General features: G+C 45.2%; 1 protein-coding gene across 3 annotated transcripts in view; it reads left to right on the top strand.

Annotated features, from left to right (window-relative positions):
• GALNT1 (polypeptide N-acetylgalactosaminyltransferase 1) overlaps window positions 1–19115 on the top strand; it is a 1063390-nt gene that overhangs the window by 889017 nt on the left and 155258 nt on the right. For all 3 annotated transcript variants that reach the window (XM_069620546.1, XM_069620547.1, XM_069620548.1), the window contains exon 9: window positions 7225–7364. In XM_069620546.1, the coding sequence (XP_069476647.1) occupies window positions 7225–7364 (140 nt within the window). The remainder of the gene's footprint in view (window positions 1–7224; window positions 7365–19115) is intronic.

Genomic DNA, 19115 nt, shown 5'->3' with positions numbered 1-19115 from the left:
ACTGCACCTGGGTACAGAGCGGGTTTGTTGGATCTGTGCAGTTCACCCTGATAGTGCAACGTGGTGAAAAGGAGAGGCTGCGAAACAGCCATGGATTGCCCTTGGACCCAGGAGCACTACAGCATACCCTTGGAAAGTCACTTATGCTGGGTGTGCCCTGATTCAGAGCAGCATCCAGGAAGGATGGGATGGTGGCCATGATGGGTGGGGCTAAACGATTAGAGGCACAGAGCTTTTTATAACATGAATTGGGATTGGTTGAAGGGGGAAACAGTTGCCTATAAAAGGAAACAGGAGGGACTTAATGGTGTTCACTTATTTCTATGCTTCCAGGAAGAGCACAGTCCAGAGGAAGAAGCAGGTCATTGGTGGACCCATTAGAACGCCAAGGAGAGGAGCTGAAGGTCTGCCTTACACTACACAGAGCCCAGAGGAAAGGCTATGAAGACTCTGAAGGGGGAACAGTAACCTACATAGTGAAATAGCCTGTCCTGGTGTAATTACTAATAAATACCTTATCCAGCAATTCCGAGTATGCATTGTCTGTTAATCTCACACTGAAGGCAAAGTAACTCCATGTTTTCATCATAAAGGGGTGTTCGGCAGGAGTATGTACTTGCATCCCTATTTTGTAATCAGTACATGGATGGCTGGACAGGCTATCGTTGGCCACGGTGACAGACTATGCATGGGGGCACACTGTCTTACTGCTCAAATTGCAGGATAAGGCAGTAGCTTCCAAATCCGATATATTTTCACATGGCTCCATATACTGAGATTTTAGGATTAGTATTGATTCTGCTGTGATGGACTGTAATCATGAAATGTATGTATAGGCTCATGACTGAGGTGCTTATAGCAGTAATGGGGCCAATCTGCTCTTTCCAGTTTTCAATCCCATCAAGAGCAAATCAGCTGTTCATCCTTCGACGTCAGTAAATGGAGTATAGTTAAATTGAATTACAGGAGCTTATTACAGCGCTTACAATCCAGAGAGATTGGTCATGAAGCACTACATTAAAATATATGTATATGCTGGTCAAAGGGTGCATATTAAAGTTATCTCAGTATAGTGATTTTGGTGCTAAATGTGCCTAGATTACTTTTCCACAACCACACTTAATGAAACGGCTAATTTAAAGGTCCATAGCCACATAACAGAGCAGGTTATGCGCCCAGTCTGTTGCCATTGCCGCGCATCATGCAGGTATTTGGGGGTATGTGACAGTGCTCTACTGCAGGCACATTTTGTACAACATTTCATGGGGTTTCTGCAATCTGCCTCAGTATATGCTGCACGTGTGGAACTGGGAGTGCATTATTTTTGGGGTTACTTTCATATTCAACCCATTGGTATTACAGATTTTAACGTTTCTGAATAGTGGGGATCATCTAACTCACAAACTGAGTCTGAACATGCTCAAGAGTGCGGTTGTGAACAAAATTCTATAGTTGAGCTATATAATAACAGAATTTTGTAGAATCCGTCCTGTGGCGTGATTTCATTTAGGGCTCTTAAGAAACCCTCGACAATAAGGGTAGTGTTTGTGTCTTCATAGGTTCTGAATTATATACATAAATGCCCAGCAATTCCAGTTTAGAGACTCTCTGAAAATGGGCACTCAGCTTCCATGCTTCACGACTTGAGCTCTACAAATGATTGGTCTTTGTGGCAATAGGGTACAAACACGCCTGAAATCCCTGGCAGCTTCAGTATTACATGGATTGCTGATTTGTATGATCATTCTAATTTCTTTCATTGCATTTCTGAAATGCTGCTAGTCTTTGTGCTGAAGCATGAGTAAGGTATTATCTTCTAATGAAAATGTGATTGTAATGCAGGCGCATAGCATCAGTGATGCATTTGCTTATGGTCTTTGTTAAGCTGCAGAAACTTATGGCAATTATATGTAGTACTAGGTGATGGCTCTGGCCGCCCTGGAAGAAGGGGGATTGTCAAGTCCCATTTAGTAGGACACTATGCAAAAGTAATGTTCTAATAGGCTTTGTTGAGTGAACATTCTCTTTACGCCAGTGTCCGATTTTCCCATGTAATGCGTTAAAGGCCCAATTGTTTGTACTTTGTAAACTGAGAAAAGGGATTGTAGTCATTAGGTTGTGGTATTTTATCTTTCGAGTCTAAAACAAAAACGCTTCCCATGTACAACTGTCTTGCACAGACAACTTGATACTCTTTATTGGTTCCTTTTTGGACATGCTCTATTTAATGCCATTCTGCATCCTTCACAGTTTGCAAGTAATAGTGATTGCTTCCTGCCTTGTGGAATTCTTCTGGAATTACTATACAATTGATTTATAAATGCATGCACTGTAGCTATAAAGGGGCATTCTGGTTGACTAATAACGTCATGCCACTGCAATGTTCTGAGTGAGGATTACCGCTCTAGGATATGGCCATGTCTTACCTCCTAACAAGATGCAGCTAACCTATATCTATCTTCAAAGGCTCATCAAATGGAAGGGCAGAAGACGAGAAATGGTTCCTGGGGATTCATGTCAGATTGAAAGTAGGAATGGCTAGATGTGCATAGTCTGTCAAGCGGATGTCAACACAGCAAACCAATGCCTACCCGTACAGCTGAATGCAGCCAAAAGCATCCTTCTGCTGCTCCCTGATGGATGTCAGCTGCTGGCCATTGTGGATGAGTTTCGTAGTGCTCCTAGGACAAGCAAGGATGTGCGTCTCATTTTTCCCTGTGAAGAGAATAGTGCAGAATCTGCACTGGAGTCCAGTTCCGCAGGTTCTGCAAAGTCTGCATTACTTTCCCCCCACCACTGCAATTTCACCTGGTTTTGTGCAGTTTCGCGCAGATTGTGGGTTTTTGTTCCCATGTTAGTTTTGTGTAACGCAGCGAGATACTTCGCACAAGCCTTTTTTTTCAATCTGTACTAGTTTCGTGCAGCAACACAAGAACATTTGCACGGTTTTTGTATTAGTGCGTATTTTTTTCGATCAGTGGTAGTAACTCTGCACAGGCTTGTTTTAGATCTATACTAGTGTGGGTTGAAAAACAGCCCTAGAGTGACTGGGATGAAGAGGCCATGCTAGGCCCTGTTGTGACAGTGAAGCTGGCTAATGTGGAGTTCCATTGAAATATAATAGCCAGTACAAAACAGTGCTTTTTGACATCAGGCCTAGTGAAATTGAAAGAAATGGGCCCAGCCAACTCCCTTAAAATGGATAGGTATGCAAGTGAAGGGGAATCTACCTGAGAGCTTAAAACTGAAGGTCTGGTTTTCAGTTTAAATGCTAAAAAATACAGAGGAGTAGATTGGAATTTTGGAGGTGGCAGATAAGCCAGCCAGCAGAAATGACCTTCGGGTCAGGTGTCCCCATTAACTCTGCATTAGCTTCGAACAAAAAACTTTGAAGCCTAGGAGGGAGGGCATGATCACATGGGCCCGACAGATGTCCTAATCTGGTCACATGAGAGAAATGAAACCTAAGAAATGGTGGGGGCTGGTGTGAAACTCTGACACTTATGGTGCCTTGCCATTGACTAACATTGAATACATTTTCTTGAATTAAAAGCGCATTGTGTGATCCACTGAGCTCATCCCGAGTTCATATTAAAGGGGATCAGAAGCATGTCTAAGCCATGTAAAAAGAAATGTGGGTAATCGATACAAGTTGAGTTTTATAAAGCAATTATGATTTCGGCCTTCTCATAATTCCAATGGAATGGAAATTTGGTGTGGTGGTAGGTTATGGAAGTAAGGTTTAAATAATGAAGGGTCAGAGATGTGAGTATATAGGCGCAGGAGTAAATACAAAAAATCATAGCTCCTCCCAGGTAGGGCGTGCCGAGATCTGATTAGTATTTTCCGACTGCCCATAAAATGTAGAATTAAAAAATATATAGGTTCATATAGTTATCCGAAAGATTTAGGATCTTTCTTTGGCTTTTCAACTCTTGGAACCTTTTTATTTTTCCCATGAATTTCCCACTCTATTGCTGGGCCTTAAACCTTGCGTCAGAGGCAGAGACTGGGAAATCTAGAAGCTAGCTGGGCCTGCCATTTGAGGAGCCATAGGAAGTCTGGGTGCTTGGCACTAGCCTTGACCGAAGCCTGTTACAAGATCTGTGCTGTCTTCAGAGGAGCCCTGCTGTTTCCCTGTATGCCCCATAACCAAGGCCTCCCATGTATGTAGATTAACCCAAATGCAAACTAAAGTCTGGGAGGGAATCTGCCAGCCTTAATCTCCACCTCGCATAGCGGGTAGGGGGTGGAATTAGGGAAACACTGACCAAATTTAATTAAATCTAACTCAAATGAATGCCACTTTAGAAAAACACCCTATCCATTTAAATTGAATTGTGTTGGGAACAGCTTGCCTTAATCCTTTCCATTAAGTTGTGGGGAGGGGAGAAGCTGTGCAGATCCTAGCGCACTGAATTGAAGTTAAATCAATGAATTCCCATTTGGATTTGGAACATCACGGGATGAGTGTTGGTTCGAAACTAACAGTTCATGCCCAGTGTGTTAGAGCCGGTCTAGACAATAAAGTACTTGGGGGGACTCTCCCTTTCTGAAACCCCTGTCTTCTGTACCAAAGGGGGTGTCCATAAATAAGTAACCCTACAACGCTGCCATTTAAGTAGATGTAGTGTGTGCAAAACGAAATTTCTCATTTATTTACTTGCATCCCAAAACGATTTTCCCAAGGCCCTGCATTTCATGCAAATAAAAACCCCGAAATGATGTTCCCATTGAGTTCCTTTCTTTACATTTTTGCCTTTCAAATAAAACCCAAAACTATTTGTTTTCATTGTCTATTTGTCAAACCCTGCCTTTTAGTAAAAAGCCAAAACGATTTTGCTACTGTATTTCCACTCCCGGTACCTTGCCTTAAAATTAAGGGGTCATATATAACTGATGTCTGGGGTTGGGGGTAGCTGGGAGAGAAGAGCATTGTGATAGCCCAAGCAATCACTGGGGGTGGTTCACATTTCATTATTGTTAATGTGCAAGAAATCCTCTGTGTTTGATGCACAGTCTCTTAATTTTTACATGTGTGTAGTATCTGTAAATTCATTAGAAATACAAGTCAGCCAATTGGTGCAAGTAATTTGAAATTGTGACATTGTGTTGTGCCACAGCGTTGGTGGTTGATGTTTTGGTTGCTATTTTTCAAGCCTTAAATATATATTCTTACTATACACAGGCCTGGTTCCTAGCTCATTGGTGGTACAGAGGGTATTTGCTGGGGTGGTGCGAAATAGGTTGGAGGGCTCACTAAAGTTGAATCTGTATAAGCACTTTGGGTGTGCGCCACCTTGCTTGGGGGGGGGGGGAACTGGGGGAACTCCCAGAGTTGAGTGACCACCTAATAAATCACAACACTTGTTTAATTTTGTGGCACAAGAAACTTTGTGCCACTCTTCGATTTGCACAAGGTTAGCTCAGCGGCACAAGAAACTTTGCATGTTTTCTGCCAAGTGTGCAGGTTTTGCGCTGCGCCACAAGAAACTTTGCATCTTTTTTGTTCAATTCATGGTAGGTTTGCACAGCGGCAGGATAAACTTTGTGCCGCCGCTCTTTTCGTTTCATGCAAGGTGTGTGCTGCGCCACGGAATGCTTTGCACAGCTCATTTCAGGTCATGAGACGGCACGAGAAACTTAATGCCCTGCTTTTTGATGCGGATTGGCGGATTTCAGCTAAATGGGTCAACATCACGGATTTTAACAGTTTCACCCAGCTGTAGTGAAGATCACGATCTTTGTAGTGCTGGAGGTAGTGATTTGATAACTGCAGAGCATAATGGCTAGCCATGAATTCCTTAGAGATGGAAGGAGAAACCGCCCATTTCAGTGAAAGGGCTCCAAGGGTACTTGTCAACATTTGGTTTGATGTACTGATGAAACACTCTTGGTACCCCCACCAAAGGAGAGGGTGAGTGATTCATGAGGGTATTCAAGAAAACCTAGCGAATTTCGATTGTGCAAACTAGATGTGTGTCAGTTAATAGCTCACTGGATCTCGTACCCTGCTTGTCCATTGGGATGTCTGCCAGCAAAGCCTTTGCAATGGTAGGTCATTGCAGGGACCATCTCTTCCGACGTTCAGACCTACAGGTTGAGAACATGTTTGATTTCGAGACATGCACCTCTTAGCAAATTTCCATATACCGTTTAAGACCATTCCTTTCATGGTCACTGAATCCAGGGACAGAATTGTATATAAAAAAATAAATTTAAAAATAAAGTATATGCAGCCAGGGAAGGGTCATGGTGATCAGCAATGTTTCTTGAGACATTCGGGCTCTTTTCCATGGGCCTCAGAGGAAGCATTTGCTCCATCGATCTTCTCTTTTGGCTCTGCACTTAGATGCAGAGGGCTTTGCATCTCATTCTGCGTCTATGAAAGTATGCTGAAGTGCCAAAACCCATCGAAAGCCACAACCATTCTGTCGGACGCTGTGTACCGTAAACTGGAAATCTGTTAGTACCCAAATAATTTAGTTTTTATGGGAAAACATGTTATTTATCGAGCTCTACATAAAACACAGCCAATTTAAGAAATGTAAGAATGGGCTAAACATCCACATGCACCCACCACTGCAGTGCTTTTGAGTACACTTAATGAAAGGGAGTTCCCGTGCATGGGTGTGCCCTCTACACGGGCTCTATCCTTTGGGTGTTTGTCATACAGAGGTATGGTTCTCATGCTGGTGGTCCCTGATGGGTTCCTCGGTACAAGGTAGAGCAGCATGTGTCATCACCAGTGCAAGAGTCATGAGTTCACAATATATTTGTACGAGCTTCTGAATAACTGAGGTACAGTAATGAAAAATACAAAAGGCTTTTTTAAAAAAAGTTACTTTATGGCATTCTAGCATCAACCAAATGTACATGTTCTACGTTGTTTCTTCTTGACAAGCACTCCAAAAATACATTAACCTATTAAAAAAGCTATCAATGGCAAAAGAGTGTTGATGAGTCGGTGCTCCATCCAAATAAAGCATTTATTTCTTCCTTAGTAATTCATATTGTTCTATGTGTGGTTGGTGTGCAGCTTCTGGTGTGTTGGCACTTCTGTTATTTTTCAACATTGATAATGAGTAACAAACGGGTCATTTTCCTCTTAAAGCATGTCATTTGCACTTGTGCTTAGTCTTGAAAACTATGTATACTGGAACATGTGAGTTGAAGGAGCAAGTAAAAGCAAACTTTTGTTCATTTGTTACTTTTTCTCCTCAGGCGTTACAAAGGTGGATTTCGGAGACATATCAGCTCGACTTAAACTGAGAAATACATTGGAATGCAAGCCCTTCTCTTGGTATCTAGAGAGCGTGTATCCTGATTCTCAGATTCCACGGCATTATTTCTCTTTGGGAGAGGTGAGAAACTGCAGATAACATATGTGCACACGTATTTATTTTACATGATACTGTGGGTTGGCGCTTACAAATTGACCCTTTTAAAACATATGACCTGTTTAGACTCAAGCGCTGAGGTTCAATTAAGGATGAATTCTAGTGAGATGAAGTTTAGACATCAAATTTGCATTTAGACGTCTCAACCAGAGCTCATTGAGACTCAGCTAATGTGTGCAGATATGGAGCACACTCCAGACTCAACAAATGCTGCTCATTTCAAGTAATAAAGGCTCAGGTTAGCAGTCGTGTATCCTCCTCTGCCTATTACATCAGACTACTACGTCAAATTCGACCCTATCTGTCCCCAAAAAGTTGTGAGACTGTGGCAAGAGCTATTATATGCTCAAAGATAGACTACCACAGCAGCCTATTGGTGGCGATTCGGAGGGGAGAGTTAGCCAGATTGCAAATGATACAGAATAGCACAGTAAGAGCAATTCTGGGGCTTAAAAAATGTGATTGTCTCTGATGCTAGGAGAAGCCTTCACTGGTTACCAATAGACGCAAGACTAGAGTTTTGCCTCCTAACTATTACTTATAAGTGTTTAGCAGGACAATACCCTGCCAATGTGGCGGATAGTCTGTATAAAAAGAGAATAACTAGGACTCTGAAATCGAATGACCTCAAACTATCAGAAGTTCCTTGATCCAATCTAAACCTAATCCAAAGTAGTGCATTTTGGGTAGCTGCACCTCAGAGATGGAATGCTCTGACCTTGGACTTTAGAAGTTGAGTCATTCGAAAGCTTCAAGAAAAAGAAAGAAAAAATCACTTATTCAGGTAGTCTGCTATTTAGCCCAGAGAGTTATTTGTAGGTCTGATTATCTTTTGTCTATTACTATCTCTGTCGGGACTCCAGTTCCAGGCGCCCATATGACTCTGGGCCTTATTGGTTGAGCAGTAATAAATAACTTTAAGTAAAGTTAAAGCTAACTTTGGTAAGTCTCACTGACTGCTTTCTGGAACAGTGGGATTTGTAAGGCTTTCCTAAACTGGAGGTGTTTTTATTTCTCTCTTCAATTTAAGCCAGGATGACATCTAATGCCATCCGGTTCTGAAGTGCTACTAATCTTATTTCTTTCTGTTCCAACGTCATATTATAGAGTATGTCAGTGGTCGGGTTGATGGTCCTCTCCAGTACTCTCACTAGTCTCCTGATATCTTCGGAGTTTAGTATTTGCCCCCAAAATGGCACAAAGGATTTAGCTACATCGCCCAGATCTTGTGCTGAAGTATCGCCATTTTCGTCTCGTCGTGGACGAGCCTTTGAGATTTCTACAGTGCTAGCAATGAATACCCCGGGGAACAGAAGACCAAAAAACAAGTTCCCTGCCAATCCCTGGGTAACCGTGGAAATGTTACATTACCGCAAACAAAGTAGACCGGTTCGCCTACATACAAAGGTCTGCCCTCACTAGTCAAATTCGCAACGTTGGCGCAACCTTTGAAATCACCCTTTGACGGAGTACCATTCCTCTCTATGCAGAAAGAAACTGAATCGGGGCTATGGTTAACAGTATAAGAAGGCGGCGTGGCATCCCTATTGCCTATAGGAGCCATCTTGAAGGAGATCAAGGACTGAAAAGGACGGGACAGTCTGTCAAAAGGCCTAATAGAAGGAACATTTGGTTTGCTCCTATTTGCAAAGAGTGAGCATCCCAGGGGTGTCAGAACACGTTTTTCAAATTCGTTCAAGTTCGTCCCATCAAAGCTCCCTGAAATGCTATTGTTCCATCGGCCAAAGAATAGTGGTCTAAGAGAAGCATAGCAAGCAGTTGTCAAAGGTAAAGTATGAATATACCAACCCAGTCCCTTATCCCCGTGTTGCAGTAAATGTGAACAAACACAACAGTTGGACCTATTAAGAATGGTATGCGTAGCGTTCATAATGAGTAATAGTGTTGTTGTGGTAACTCTGTCTGTGCTGAGAGTCTCTAGAAGATAGTGTGCAGATGTACAGAAGGAGTAGAAATGGTGGGTACTTTTTCAGTGAGTAACATATTTTCAAGCGAATGTACTTCTTCCAAATACCAGAATCCTAAGGCAATGATTACTGTAAAACCAATGAACATTATCACTAAACAACAATACGTTTTCGGGGGACACATTTTCGAATGTTCTTTTCCATAGCTGGTCACACAGTCTCTTATCTGTTCCGTACGAGCGGGAGAGGTTGCAGGCATTGTTCAAACGATATACACCAGTGTTTTCTTTGCTGGCGACCTCCAGGCCAAGCGTCTTAGTCCTTTCACAAACCGTAGCCAACAGAATCCCCTTATATACACAAATGATCGGGCCAAAAGGGCAAGCCCTTTGATGATTTTTCTTTGATAGCACAGCCGAACCGTGCAGTAGGTCTATTTCCTCAGACGCAGATCGTACCTTACGACTCCTGGCACTGAATGATCTGTGAACGTGTCGTCACTTCCCGGTGGAATCGACAAATCCAAAGCGGGATCTGATGCAAGATCCGGAGCAAATTTAAGAAACAAAACTGTTGGAGAGTGTGGAGGCAGAATGGCTGCTTCCCCAGACCCCACGGTCTCAGGGAGAGTCTCCGATGCACTCTCTATGCTGTTTACTGCTTCGTGATCGTTTGTTGCAGTACTGGTGAGGGGTTCTGTAGCGTATGGCACAGGGTGTGGAATTTTCTTGATATGTGATGCATGGATCCAATTCTTCTTTCCTGCTACCCGCACCGCCGTCTGTGTGACCAGGAGGACCTGATGTGGGCCCCGTCTACGAGGTGCGAGGCAAGAGGATCGCTCGAAAGCTTTCGTAAGGACCCAGTCTCCCGGCCGTATGCTGTATGCCCTTGTACTTTACAGGTAAAGCCTCTCGCACCTGGTGATAAAATACAGATTTTTAGTTAACTGGCCACAGTAGTCAGAAAGAAGTACATTTTCGACCTCACGCAAAGAACGGGGCTTGGGGATATTCCAAATATTAGCTGGCCTACCCATGACCACCTCAAAGGGAGAGAGCCCAGTCTTGGTTTGAGGGGTCGTCCTCATAGACAATAATACGATCGGTAAGGCGTCCTGCCATTCTAATTTGGTGCCGGCACACGTCTTAGCGAGCTTGTTTTTGATGATGCCGTTGTCTCTTTCTACTAGTCCAGCACTCTGTATGTGTCTGGCCGAATGGAACCGTTTATCAATCTGTAATCCCGCGCATATCTGCAGAATTACAGCAGCAATAAAATGTGGACCATTGTCCGACCAGATGACTCTTGGCAAACCAAATCTTGGAAAATTTCCTTCAGCATGGTCTTTGCCGTAGTCATAGCTGTGGCATCTTTGACGGGAAAAGCTTCAACCCATTTGCTAAAAGCACAGATGACGACTAATACATACTTGAAATTGTGGCAACGCTCCATCACAAAATCAAAATCAATAACCTCGAAGGGGACAGAAAGTGGACCGAAATTACCCCTAGGAGTTTGTGCCCTTTCCCACATTGTGCTGCAAACAAATCATGCACCCCTGAACGAAGCGTTCAGCTACCTTAGAGATTTTGTCATTTACCCACACATTTTGCAACATTTTGGTGACTGTACGAGCACAAATATGGGTAGGACCATGAGCCATAACAACCATCATAATACACGCGTCAGGCAATAGCCACTTCCCTTCAACTTTGTGCACCCATCATCCAGTTTTCCCAAGCCCTCAGCCCATTTCTTAGATTCCTCTAACGTGGCATCGGCTTGAATATTCCTTACGGAATCAATTCCCTTGTCCGAAGTACAGGCATTTGTGGCTTCCCTTGAAGTATACATTTCTGAAGAGAGATCAGAGGCAGTCTGTTTGGCTATCTGGTCAGCGAAAGCATTACCTTTTCCTACATAATGGATGATCTGATGCGCTGCGCATTTCATGATCGCTAGCTGAGTAGGGAGTGCAAGCGCTGAGAGGAACCGTACTATCAAGGAGCCATGTTGAATTTTTGTACCATGTGAAGTCAAGAAACCTTTCTGCCCAAAGTCTACCGAAGTTGTGAACCACCCCAAAGGCATACTGACTGTCAGTATATATGTTTACGGTAAGCCCTTCAGAAAGTTCACAAGCTCGGATCAATGCTATAATCTCTGCGGCCTGCGCGGAGTTATGCGCAATTCTTTTGGTCTCCACGGCCGTGCTCAATGTGGTGATTGCATAAGCAGCTGTGGATGTACCATTAGGGAGTTTGAAACGGGAGCCGTCACAAAACCGCTCCCCTAGTGGATTGTTCAAAGGAGTGTTTCTTAGATCGATTCTGCCTTTAGTGTTTTGCTCTGTGGTGTAAAGACAGTGATGTGACTCTTGGTCACTGCAAGCAGTACCTTGCGGGAAAGGTAGGAGTTCAGCCGGATTAAGAACACAACACCTCTTAACTTGGATGTGCGGTGCGAAAAAGATCAATTCGTAGCTCGTTAATCGTGCAGAGGTGAGGTGTTGCGATTGTTTTCTGTCTAATAGAATATCTACAGAGTGAGGTACCATCAGGGTTAGAGCATTGCCTGGGACATTCCCTCGCTCTGTTTTACAGCAACAGCTCTCAAACATCTTGGCAAAGCTCATGCAACAGGATCAAGGGCGGAAGAAAAGTAGCCACACGGCCTATTCTTCCCTCCCATTTCCTGCGTTAATACAGCCAAAGCACATCCATCACATTCATGCACATACAACACAAAGGCATTTTCATAGTTTGGTGTGCCCAAAACTCGTGCTGAGCACAATGCAGTCTTGAGCAGATCAAATGCTCGCTGGTGTTCCAAGTTCCATAGCAATGGCGAAGAAATGCCCTTCTTCGTCAAAGCCAACATTGGTTTAATCACTAAGGAGAAATTCGGGATCCACTGCCTACAGTAAGAAGCCATTCCTATCAAGGCTCTAGCTTCTTTCTGCGAATTTGGGACAGACATGCTAGAAATGATTTTTCTCCGTTCAGGCGTCAACCTTCTTCCCTCCCTTGACAGGAGATAGCCTAAATAGGCGACCTCCTGTCGACAATATTAAAACATTTTAAGCAAAGCTTTGTGTCCATGTTGTGCTAGGTGAATAAGCAACAACACAGTGCCCGTCCTTACAAGTGCTCTGAGTGAGCAGCTAAAAGCAGGTCGTCGACATATTGAAGCAGTGCACAAGTAGAGGGCAACTGAAGTGTATCGAGCTGCTCTTTCAATGCCCTGGTATAGATGCTAGGACTGTCCGTGTAACCTTGCGGCGCACGGGTGAATGTGAACGAGCGTCCCCCTAAGGTGAACGCGAACAAGTATCTACTGTCCTTATGTATAGGGATACTAAAGAAAGCGTTATTCAGATCCACAACACTAAAGTAAGTAGCTGAAGCCGGAATCATGGTCAATATTGTTGTCACATCAGGCACAATAGGAAATTGTGGAGCAACCATTTTATTAATAGCACATAAATCAATAATGAAACGGAAGGGAATTGCATTATCGCCTTTTTTTGTACACGGGCAAAATCGGACTATTGCACAAACTACCTGCAATTTCCTCAATCGCCCCTCGATGAACAAAATCGAAGACTATGCATTTCAAAGCTTGCTCACCATCGACTGAGATCTTATACTGGGGAATATGTGGCAACTTGACTCCATGTTTCAGAATAATCTTAACGGGCTCAGTTTGTAAAACACCGACATCATTGTCCTCAATTGCCCACAAACACTCGAACATCACTAAATTCCGGCGGCAAAGGTCTGGTTAAGAATTGAGAGACAGAGTTGCTGTGGTGAAATCGTCAAACGCACTCGTCAGAAGAACAATTAATTACCGCATTTAATTCCTTCAACAGACTCAACCCCAACAAATTCTCCCCACAATTCGTGGTCAAAAGGAATGGGCAGTGGTTCGTAAATGGACCCAAAGAAATGGGTACCGGTGAAGAAACCAGACCGAAAACTGGTGTGCCAGAAAACCCTACAGAAACATTGGTTTGCCCTGACGGTGTAATTTTTGGAACCCGCGAATGGTCAATGGAACACTTCTATCAAAAATAAATGTTTCCTATTTCCCACTAACATTTCAACGTAGGGACCTTTCTGATTAGCGGGAATAGGCGTTGGTTCCAATCCAAGCAAAACGGAATGTAATCGAAAGGAAGTTCTTCAGAGAGGTAAGCAGCAGAAGGATGGTCGAAAATATTTCTATTATCCACACTTGGTGCCTGATTGTCCTGCGAAAAAGGTTGCTGTTAATCTTGTCAAAAATGACCTCTACCAGGGCCCCCTACCCCTAGGCGGCCTCTGGATCGTCTACCCATGTTCCCAAATGTGTTATTTGACCTCTGCTGGAGGATCGGCATTCTGCACGCCAATGACCCTCTTGTCTACAATAAGCACACTGGTTCATGTTTACAGGACCCAAGGGTGCATTTCCCTGTGGAACGTACTGACCTCTAAATTGCGAATTGCCCCCTCTCGGGCCTCTAACAATTAGTTGCAATAGTACTTTTGTTTTTAAATCACCTTTTCTCTTTTCAACTCTTTCCTTTTCATTATTGACACGATTCTCGTAGTACTGAGCCATATGCAGTACTTTTGACAGAGACTTCGCTTGCCAAGCGCTCTCGCAGGACATAATTTGTGACTGGATGTCAGGCAGCAATCCACACACAAATGTGTCCACGAATAACCGTTTCCCAGATTCTGTGCTCAAGTCTTGCCCACTGTAATCTGAAAATGCTTGTTCGAACCGGTTAAAGAACTCGGTAGCACCCTCAGATTTTCCTTGGACACAGGCCGTAAGCTTGTCCCAAATGATCCTTCTTTCAGGAATTATGGTTTTCAACTTTGTAACTATTCTATCGGGCAAAGTTAGTATTACCTGTGGTGGTCTCTCACCAGCTGGCCTTTCTCTATCCAGTCTAGCCATATTATCCCATGAATCTCCTAACCCTGCTACATCATCTATAGACCTAATCTGTTTCCATAAATCAACAGGCAGGAGTACAGGAAACAACAAATCAATATACTGAAGATTGTTAGACAGGCTCTATTTCTTTGTAGGACCCTGTCAGATTCTTCCAAATATCTGGGATGGATTGTTTGATGGTGTTCACTTCCTGTGTCGAGAACGGGACGTGAACGAACTGTGACACATAATGTGCAGGAATATCTTGGGCAGGTGTACCCGTTGCAACATTAGCAGGAATCTCTACTTTTGGGACAATTGTCGGAGGAACCTCTCTCGTAGGCAAATGATAAGTAGGCAACTTCGAACGCTTACTAAGCAACAGAGCTAAATCGAGCGCTAAAGCAGCCGAAGAAGTGTCAATCGAAAAAGCTCTCTTATAAATACTCAATAACTCTGCGGGACAAAAAATCTTCCTTTTTACACATTCATCCTGTAGGTACTCTACCATTACCTGTATCACTTTCCTCTGCATTTCTGGCATATACGATATGCCATATACTTCAACGGGAGTTATTGATGTGTCTGAGATCCACCTAATCGCGTCTTTCGTACAAATTCGTGTTTCCTCATTTATCGATTTACAACAAGGGGAAAACCGTTTCTGTACAAACAGAACATCCAAACTATCACCATCTACATCTTCATTCTTTAACCCTTCCAACTCCCTTCTATACTCGAGAACCCTCTCGACGTGCTTTTGTACTTTCTCCGCAGTATCTCTAGAAAATGCTAAAGTATTCAAATCCCTTCTCCCTTATGGGAGATCTAGATCACTTAGCCTGTTCCACATTACACACAAATGAATTCCTAAGCCTTCAATAAAAACTTTTTTCTCAGGAAAATTGTCTAGATTACAAAGTGTGGCAAAAACATCAGCACGTTCACCCTTCTCCATGCAACGCTTAGCCCACGCAGTTAATTCACTCTTTTTCTGAAGATACAGTATTACGAGTTACGACCCTTGATCCTGCTCCCCGATCTACTACAAGCGGTGTAGAACCACATGGAAGAGGGAGAGTTGGCAAATTTTGAACATCCGGATATCGAGGTACTATCACTGGCGCGGCAGGCAAGCCCACCGGACCCGTAACAGCAGGCAAAAGTGGAGGAACAACGACAAGAGGAGGAACAGCTGGAGGAAGAGGAACTTTAAGAGGAACAATAGGAGGAGCAGGAGGAACAACGGGAGGAGGAATAACAGCAGGAAGAGGAACATACGAGGTGGCGCAGTGGCACCAGGCCTTCGTTCATTTAGAAGTTTATCGATAAGTTTGTCAGATATATGAAAGTCTTTAGAAGGATCCATTTTCTGGACACCAAGTGTAAAAGCCCTATCCATATTCCTATCTGACTCAGACTGTTTATTCTGGTCATATAACAAAGCTTTTTTGGCGTTCGCCATATGACGGCGCGCATGCTTTTCTCTACTCTTAAGTTGCTGCATAGCTTCTTTCTTCCAGTTCTGTTATACATCGAATGCTGCAGGTCTAGCCTTTTTCTTCAATAATATGGATTCTAAGTATTCAATACGAGGAATTTCAAAACTACCATTGATTGGCCACTGAAGTTCGGAAGCATGTCTAGTTTGTCTGTGCCAAATATCATTAAATACTATACTACCGAGGTCGGCCACCAGGGGGCGCACGGATGAGTCGCCTCTCCGTGTGAGCTCCGTACACAAGGTCCGAAAAGTGGCAGTGAGCCCCCACTTTGAGACCCCCCCCGATGCTGATTTTCGAGCGAGAGGTGCGGGAAGGTGTCCTCCCCACCTGGGAGAAAACCCGGTGAAAATCGGAGGCGGCATCATAGCGAATAACTTTGGCGCGCTGAGGCCTCCGGCGCGGCGTGCGAGCTGCCGATCCTCCAATGCAGGCCTGAGCACACGCGGGGAGAGCCGCTTCCTGTGATTGCCCCGACGCGGTTCCTGGAGCCGTACACTACTGCTCTGTCTGGCTGGGAGCCCCTCTTGGAGCTCGCCGACACTCCCACCGCTGCACGGTGAGTGGATCTCCCCTCTCCCCCTGTACCACGAGACGGCTGTCCCCTCCACTGCCGGTCTCTGCTGGCCTGTCCTCGGCCCTCGGCCCGGTGGCGTGGCGGGGCCTAGCCCTCCCTAGCAGCTACCCTCCAAAGGAGCCCGGCACTCGCTGCATGACCGGGGAGGAGGGTTGGAGGGGGAGACACACATTGTGACCGTAGAGGAGGAGACGGTTCACGAAGACATGGAGCTCCGGAGTGCCTTATGTTGCCCCCCCCCCAGCGGACGTGGCTCTGTTTAGACACCCTGCACGTAGAACAACACCGCGGATGACGGTCCCTCGTCCTGAATGGTATCTCCTACCATCACTTCTCTTGTGATACGCGGTTCCGTGCAGAATCCACTTCTACTCCAGAGAATCACCGGAACTGAGGGTTGGGCCCCCAAAAGGTTGGGGCGTGTGCCTCCTCGAACACCCCCGCATACCAGGCAGCCACCGTTGTGAGGACGAAAACCGGCAGCACACCCCTGGGTCTTCGCGGATCTCCTCTGGCTGACGTGGGATTGGGAACTAGGCCCTCTGCAAGCCCTCTACACATGCCTCACCGTACTTGCTGGACACGCTGACACATACCTGTTTTTCTCCCTGGAACGATCTGCCTGAATGCGAATGGTCAGTCCAGACCCAACCTCCCCTGCTGCGCAATCTTACATGAATATCTCTTCAGGCAAGTAGTGGTACAATACTCGTGAGATTCTGGTGGCCCGTGTCCATATCAGAAGTACTGTGCGTGAAAGGCCCCACGACTGAACGGGTCCTAACGCTATATCCATTGAAGATCGCTAGAACCTTTTTTATCCTGCTGGGTGATTCGGGGTCCCACCCCCCATGGACCCTAGGACTAAATTGGCGAAGTATACGTTCTCACCAATTGCCAGATCCCCCTTTTCGATTTCTATGATGTCATCAGCAGGGTCCGAGGCTGCTGCGACCAAGGCAGACGTAGCTGACCTGCTTGCTGAAATGAAGGGCATGCGAGCAGACATTGGCAGTAGGATAGATAAGATCACACAAAGGATAGACAAAATGGACGACAGGCTCGAGCAGGTTGAGCACAATCAAACATCTCTGAGTGTATTAGAAGCGCAGATGGATCACCGCATTGCAGACATATCAAACAGAGAAGACGAATTGCGTCTTAAGGTCGACGACCTTGAAAACAGGGAGCGTCGTAACAACATCCGAGTTTTTGGTGTTCCTGAGAAAGAGGGTGAAACCGAACTGGACCTGAAACACTCATTACACGCTATCTTGAAGCTCCTCTATAACGACGACTCGATTGATGCACCTAAAATTGACCGAATCCACAGGGCTGGAGGTAGACCGGGGGGCCCGAGATCGGTCCTGGCCCGATTTCATAATTATGCGGACAGAGCACGAGTTTTGGATAGGGCCAGAACCGCCCCACAATTGTCCTTGGAGAACTCCGTCATTTCTCTCTATCAGGACCTGTCATCCCTCACGCTAGCAATGAGGAAAAAGTGCTCTCCGATCACGAAAATGTTGAAGGACAAGGGTGCCAGGTACCGATGGGGGTACCCATTCTCCCTCACCTTCGAGTGGGAAGGCTCGACATTGAGACTTATCTCGGAGAAAGATATTGCCGACTGCATATCGGATCTGATAGGCCCGCCGGAAGATGCCTCTTCTCATGAAGATCAAGGGAAATCTGGCGGCGAATGGAAAACCAAGGCTCCACGGCGGAGAAAGATACCAGGTTCTAGGAAATATAGAAAAATGAACACTTCCCAGGACATGGAGCACTGAAAGTGTGAGAACTGATCAAGTTATTCTGCTGAGGGGGTTATGGACTCGTGTACAGGAGTCAACCTCCTGCTTCGCGACTTCCATAGATGGCCTACAGGCCAAATTGTGAGTGGTCACTTTCTCCACGTGCTAGGTATCCATAGCTCTGTGTGCCTCAGAAGCTCGGACTGTGATATGGAGTAATATTCACATTGCGTTGGCTCCTGGAGGGAGGTTGATGACTCTGTTATTAGATTATTGTTAGCGTTAGATGCGCACAAAAGTTGGGGGCTCACTGATATATGTGATTTTATTATGGTAGGACCGCCTGTTTTGCGGTCTTCACTGGTGGTCCGAGTTCGGCTGGGTGATGTTAACCTGGGCGAATCGGGCGCCGAATATGTTGGGGATGGGGAGGGGGTTGGGGGAGGGGGTGTTTGGAAAACGCACAGTCTGCACTAATCTTGATCCAATAGATGCACAGATGCACCTTGGAAACACTGAGGTCTATTGTACGTGCCGAAAGACCTGGTCGTTGGCCTCTAAAGAGCTTTCTGGGATCCACTCTTATGACACTGACCCACACATTGCAATAGCCGACGGGATATGTGCCACGGCACAGACGAAATGGCCGCCCACGACCTCTGAATATATCTATGATGGCACCTACGCCCCGTAGTGACACATTACGCATTTGCACACTTAACGTCAAAGGCTTGAACTCCCCCACGAAACGATCAATGGTGGCCAGGGAATTCAGGCAATCAAACGTAGACATCCTGTTCCTTCAAGAAACGAGATACCGGAGGGGTGAGGAGAGGGCCATACCGTCACGGGAGATTGGACTTGCTTACTGGAGCTCGGGTATACTGAAGAAGGCAGGGGTGGGGATTCTGGTTCGCAAATGCCTGCGGATGACAGTTCTTGACATATGGACAGATACTGAAGGTAGGGCGATCACGGTTGTGGGCAACATAGGGGGCATAACAATTACTCTGGCTACG

Source organism: Ambystoma mexicanum, chromosome 5q (genome assembly GCF_040938575.1).
Source record: "Ambystoma mexicanum isolate Mex_15411 chromosome 5q, UKY_AmexF1_1, whole genome shotgun sequence".
NCBI lineage: Eukaryota > Metazoa > Chordata > Amphibia > Caudata > Ambystomatidae > Ambystoma > Ambystoma mexicanum.
This window is presented reverse-complemented; position numbering and strand designations above follow the sequence as displayed.